Source organism: Pyxicephalus adspersus, chromosome 3, assembly GCF_032062135.1.
Source record: "Pyxicephalus adspersus chromosome 3, UCB_Pads_2.0, whole genome shotgun sequence".
NCBI lineage: Eukaryota > Metazoa > Chordata > Amphibia > Anura > Pyxicephalidae > Pyxicephalus > Pyxicephalus adspersus.
In genome coordinates this window covers 144999441-145005816 of record NC_092860.1, presented here as the reverse complement: position 1 = coordinate 145005816, position 6376 = coordinate 144999441, and the positions used below count along the sequence as shown (strand labels likewise).

Here is a 6376-nt window from a genome sequence, read left to right as displayed (position 1 = left end):
AAGGATAAGGATAGTAGGAGGGTTAGTGTTAGGGTGAAGGATAAGGATAATAGGAGGGTTAGTGTTAGGGTGAAGGATAAGGTAAGTGGGAGGGTTAGTGTTAGGGTGAAGGATAAAGAAAAGGGGGAGGATAAGGATAGTGGGGGGTTGGTGTTAGGGTGAAGGATAAAGAAAGGGGGAGGGTTAGTGTTAGGGTGAAGGATAAGGATAGTGGGAAGGTTGGTGTTAGGGTGAAGGATAGGGATAGTGGGAGGATTAGTGTTAGGGTAAAGGATAAGGATAGTGGGAAGGTTAGTGTTAGGGTGAGGCACGTTGTTAATGTTAGGTATAGGGTGTTAGGAGGATGGATATAATTATCAGGTTGATTAGGTCAGGTTCATTTACCCTTTCATTGGCTCAAACGATTGTTCATGATTGTTTAGATGAAAATGTAACATGTGTACAGGAGTCCCTCAGCTTCAGGAGAAGGTTGTTAGTGACTCGCCCTGTTGGATATCTAATGATCAATAATAGCCGTTGCTGTTGCTGTCCTCCCTTATTCCTTCTTCATAGAAAAAAATCTGTACAGTAATCATCTACACAAAACAATCACTAATGATTATTACAGGTAGAATTTGAATGTTTTTGCACCTAGTATTAGTGTGAGGAATACATTTAGCGAGGCATTATTGTTAGGGTAGATAATAGGGTTACAATAAGAGGTACCCTTTAGCTTGGGCATTGAAACCAGCAGAAGTCAAACATCACTAAAAGCAGTAATGCTACTTTCCTGAATATTTGCTTTATTGTCCATACTCAACAAATGCCAAAGCAGCATGGCTTATAAAGCAGTGGAAAAAAATTGAGCCATATGGAGTGACCAAAATGGTATATTAAATTGATTTAGGAAATGGTATTTTGAGAGTGTAGAAGGTAAAAGTGCAGCTTTCTATTCAAGTCTTAGTTTTTGTGTTTGAGCCATATAATGTATAAGGAAAGGCAAACAACAGCAGCTGAAAGTGTTATAACAAGGGGATCATGCAGACTGCTCTTCCCGAGCTTTTCTTCTTCTTGAGATGCCACTCTGTCAATTGTCTCCATGCTTCTTGGGGTATCCCTGGTACTCTTTATTGGTACATTGTTTATTGGTACATTGTTTTTGGCCATGAGAATCACAGATGGGCTTTCATTAAAGTCAACTCTGTATCTGGATATCTCAAAGCTGTTCTCTTCTGGCTCTTGTGACAAGGAAGCATTTAGTGGTCTGCTATATGCAGAGCTAGAAACCCCCCTAGGTTCTTCATTTTCCTCTGGACTCTTCTTTGGAGAGATCCTCAGGCCTACTTTCTTAGATGTGCTTGTTGTTTTCACCTCCTGTGATATAGGACTTCCCTTGCTTCGACTCACGGCAGGTAACTTTGAAGAGCCAGGAGAAGGAGCATTGCTGGATTCATCATCACTAATTTCAAGTTCAGGCACCCTTGATAACGGTGCAACCTCATTAGTTTCTCCTGTGACATCTGCAAAGCCAGCAGTAGACATTAGCACACCTGGTTTGCTGAGATTCCATCTGCTGTCATCTTCTGTAGGTCTACACGATGAAAGCTGAGCACTCTGTAAATGAAAAGAAGTACACAGTTACATGGAGCAAAACATTGCAGGAGTCAACTAAGCCAAGCAACAAAGACAAGACAACAAATTATTAGACAATTAGAGACAAAGGCAGGCAGAAAATATATGTTTTCACCCCATGGTCACCTGCACTTCCAGGTTTCCCTGGGAAAGAAAGCCCCCTTGATGGTGCAGACAATTAAGGCTTAGTAATGCATCACAGGAATACATTGTTGCACTATTGCCAAGCTCCCCTTCTGGTATTACTTGTGCATTCCTTGGGCCTTCTGAAACCCAATGGTTTTCTTTGAACCCAAAGTCCCTAATGACCCTGTGCCTTCTGTAATCCTAGAGCCGGCTGTGAACCTGTGTGTCCTACCATATCTCTTTTGCTTCTGTTACCTGTTTTTCCAAGAGCTACCTCTCCAGTGACTGACTTCTTTTGTTGACTAAGCCTGTTTTGTTGCCTGTCCTGACTTTTGGCCTGTTTCAGACTTTGACTTAGCCCTTCGACTTCATTCCTTGCTCCACTACTGCCTTAATTTGTGTTTGAGAGTTGCAACCTGGGAGCTATGCACAGCAGAACCCATCAAGCTTACCAAAAGGGTCCTTTGACACTACAGACTCTGCAAGTCGGCTCTTTTCAGTGCTCATACCATTCAGGCTATTATATTAAATACTCACTATCTGGATAAGCTACAATCTCGAATCCCTGGAATCCCAGGAATCCCTGTTTAAGATGTTAGCAAACATTATGTGACCAAAACTTTGGCCTCACTGACCCTAGCATTGGGAGCCTATGCACTGAATGCATGCAGGTCCCGTGACAAAATCACCTGATATCATTACCATTGCATAATATTTTTAACTTGAAGACCCCTTTGTAGCCACACAAATCCTATCTACCATATTCACCAAGGCCAGAATCTAACATTAGAGCAAACATGTAAGGTTTACTGTAAGGTCTGTGAAAATGTGGCTCCCTCAGGAAGTCATTTCAGCAAGTTCTATAGATTGCTTAAGGAAAAGCACAGAATGTAACTGGGTATTAAAGCTTTAAAGTAAAGATAACAGTGACTGTTGATCCAGGGAACATCCGAGTGCCTCATGGGATCAGGAAGGAATTTTTTTCCTCTGTTGGATCAAATTGTACCAGGTTTTTTTTGCCTTCCTCTGGATTAACTATGTATTACAGAGTTTTATATCTGGGATATGTTTATTTTTCTAGTGGTAAAACTTGATTGACTAATGTATCTTTTCTACCTGACATACTATGTAACAATGTCAAAAGGAAAATATACAGACTTCAGTCATTCACCCTTCCGTAAATGTTAGTTCCCTGGTCATCAACTAACATTCTCCCTTCAATATTTTCAGATTGGGTTCACATTTCTGTAGCCACATTGATGTCTGTTGTTCAATACACTGCTATATGGTGGGGGAACCTAATAATTTGTATGGGCAGCCTGCTTCATGCCAGTGCTTGAAAAATAAAATGGTGCATATGGTACTGTGGCATGTAGTGGAATGCACCACAGGTCTGCTGGTTAAGTGCATTGGGGTACCATTCAAAATAATTGGCACCGCAGTGCACCAATGATTGTACAAACTTTACTATGCTCTTTTGGGCAGGGTCCTCTCCTCCTCCTAAAACCCCTATTTAATGTACAGCTCTGCGTAATATGTTGGTACTATATACATCCTGTGTAATAATAATAATAATAATAATATGTGGTGCAGTACTAGGTGCGGTAACATGTATAGTATTGCACCATACAGATGTAAGCCCAGCCTAAATTGTTGACCTGGAGTCAGATAAGACTTCATATTATTCCGCATGTTTACTGGTGGTCAATGACTCGCTGATATCTCCAGCACTGGCCTCCTAATGGACATGATCATTACAAATACAAATGATGGTGCCTCACTCTCCTGATTTCCAGGTAGAATGCACTAATAGCTCAGAAATCCAAGTTATAGAGGAGTGGCACCTTCATTGTACCCATGTAGGACACACCTGTAACCTTGGGGAAGTCATATAGTGTATGTAGCTGACAGGTGTTCTCACCTCCTGGTGTCCACCCAAAACTTTACACATTCATTTTGGGCACATTGGTCTTTTAGTATTGCAACAATGATAAACAGTTCATGTTTTACTACAGAAGAACATTTTTTCTAGTGTGTGTGTAGAATATTTGTATGGGCAGCCTGCTTCATGGCAGTGCTTGAAAAATAAAATGGTGCATATGGTACTGTGGCATGTAGTGCATTGGGGTACCATTCAAAATAATTGGCATCGCAGTGCACCAATGATTGTTTTGGGCAGGGTCCTCTCCTCCTCCTGAAACCACTATTTAATGTACAGCTCTGCGTAATATGTTGCTACTATATAAATCCTGTGTATTATTATTATTAATAATAATAATTATAATAATATTGATATGTGGTGCAGTACTTGGTGGGGTAACATGTGTAGTATTGCACCATACAAATGTAAGCCCAGTCTAAATTGTTGACCTGGAGTCAAATAGGACTTCATAATATTCCGCTTGTTTACTGGTGGTCAATGACTCGCTGATATCTCCAGCACTGGCCTCCTATATGACATGATCATTACAAATACAAACGATGGTGCCTCACTCTCCTGATTTCTAGGTAGAATGCACTAATAGCTCAGAAATCCAAGTTAAAGAGAGTGGCAGAACACTCTGTTACCGAATGATTTGTAGACTGCTCCCTGCTCTGATGTTCAGATCCTGCAGTTGCTCCAGACTCCAAACTCGACACGGATTGACTCTGGGATGGAGAGGCCGTCACCTTTATGATAATATGTTTGGTTATTAATGTTGAACTAAATGCAGCTAAAATTGTTTTACTACTATGATTTTGCATTTGGGAAAAAGAGGGAAAGGGCGGCTAGCTTTTCCTTGTTCTCTGTGAGATTTTAATCACTTTTGTTACCCATTGAATTTCTACCAGGTCATGGATTATAGGGTAAGGGGATCAGGCAGAAATACAACTCTGACACAAGTTCTAACTTTGCCCCTCTCAAATAAACAGAAGCCTTCTTGGTGCTCTTTCTGTCCCTTCATATTTTTCTTTTGAATATTTACAAATCTGTACTCTTTCAATAAAGTGTATATCCAACCATTTTCTCCTATAGTTTTGTAATGAGCAGGAAAGGGTTAAAACCCCTAACAGGGAACATTCTCTGTCTGCACAATGAAAGGATTATCATTTTATGTTCTAAAGATACAACATGAAAATAGAGGATATCTCCAAAAAGGGAACAAAATTCGTCCCCATTGGAGGATCAACCTTGCATTCATTACAATTCAAAATGTTGGATTTGCTTTTACTTTCTTTTTAGATGCCAGTGGCCACCAGGACAAATAAAGATGAACAGTATTACAAATTAGTCTAACCAGGGTCAAACTAGGGACCTGGTGCCCACCAAAAGGAAGGCTTAACAGAACACATTCTGGCAGGGTGGAATTTTTTTGCAAGGCTGCAGGGGCTAGAAGCCCAGAGGGCACAAAAAAAAATATTGTGGGCATATATCTGAGGACCCATACTCATATAGGCCAATCTAATCCTACATCTAAAGGCAGGTTCAGACCGATGGCAGGAACAAGTATTCTCCTGAGGGTCCCATGGGCAGACACCTTGCCAGCTGCTTAACCGCCTGCACCACAGCACTAGTTCTTAAAGAACCAAAATTTGCAGATTTGACCATTGACTGCCACCCCTGTTCATTCTATATTGGGCTGCCGCAGGTAGAGTGGCACGAGAAAGCATAAATGGCACTGCAACCTTACTGCATATTCTAACTCATCCTTACTTTATCCAAACCTAAAAAGTCCTTTTATTACAAGTATTTTATCGAAAAATGGTAATGTTTATACGCAGTGCTCTGAATGACTAAATGTCATTCATCTAAGATTTGCATCTCAATTGAATTTTGTATGCAGTTGGCTTTTTTTGCATTAAATATTGCAGAAATGACATTGCCTATGCACTGAATGCATGCAGGTCCCGTGCCAAAATCACTTGATACCATTACTATTCCATATGATTTTTACCTTGAAGACACTTTGTAGCCACACAATCCCCTTTTAACATATACACCAAAGGCAGAAACTAACATTAGAGCAAACATGTAGGCTTCACTGTAAGGTCTGTGAAAATGTGGAATCGGTTCCCTCAGGAAGTAATTTCAGCAACTACTATAGATTGCTTTAAGAAAAAGTTGGATGTTTTTCTAGAAGCACAGAAAATAACTGGGTATTAAGGCTTTAAAGTAAAGATAACAGTAACTGTTGATCCAGGGAACATCCGATTGCCTCATGGAATCAGGAAGGAATTTTTTTCCCCTGTTGGATAAAATTGTATCAGGGTTTTTTGCCTTCCTCAGGATCAACTATGTCTTATAGAGTTTTATATCTGGGATATGTTTATTTTTCTAGTGGTAGAACGTGATGGACTTATATCTTTTTTCAACCTAACTGACTTACTATGTAACAATAACAAAAGGAAAATATACAGATTTCAGTCATTTACCCTTCTGTAAATGTTAGATCCCTGGTCATCCAATTAACATTCTCCCTTCAATATTTTCAGATTGGGTTCACATTTCTGTAGCCACATTGATGTCTGTTGTGCAATACTCTGCTATATAGGATAATCTAATTATTTGTATGGGCAGCCTGCTTCATGGCAGTGCTTGAAAAATAAAATGGTGCATATGGTACTGTGGCATGTAGTGCATTGGGGTACCATTCAAAAT

The 6376-nt window shown here is 40.1% G+C and overlaps 1 protein-coding gene across 1 annotated transcript in view; it reads right to left on the bottom strand.

Annotated features, from left to right (window-relative positions):
- Positions 1–762: 762 nt before the first annotated feature.
- The window catches only part of MAVS (mitochondrial antiviral signaling protein), a 25059-nt gene continuing 19445 nt past the window's right edge, over positions 763–6376 (bottom strand). Inside the window, exons 10-11 of the mRNA XM_072406636.1 lie at positions 4306–4407; positions 763–1593 (exon numbers count right to left, since the gene is read on the bottom strand). Of these exons, the coding sequence (XP_072262737.1) occupies positions 940–1593; positions 4306–4407 (756 nt within the window). The 3' untranslated portion in view covers positions 763–939. The remainder of the gene's footprint in view (positions 1594–4305; positions 4408–6376) is intronic.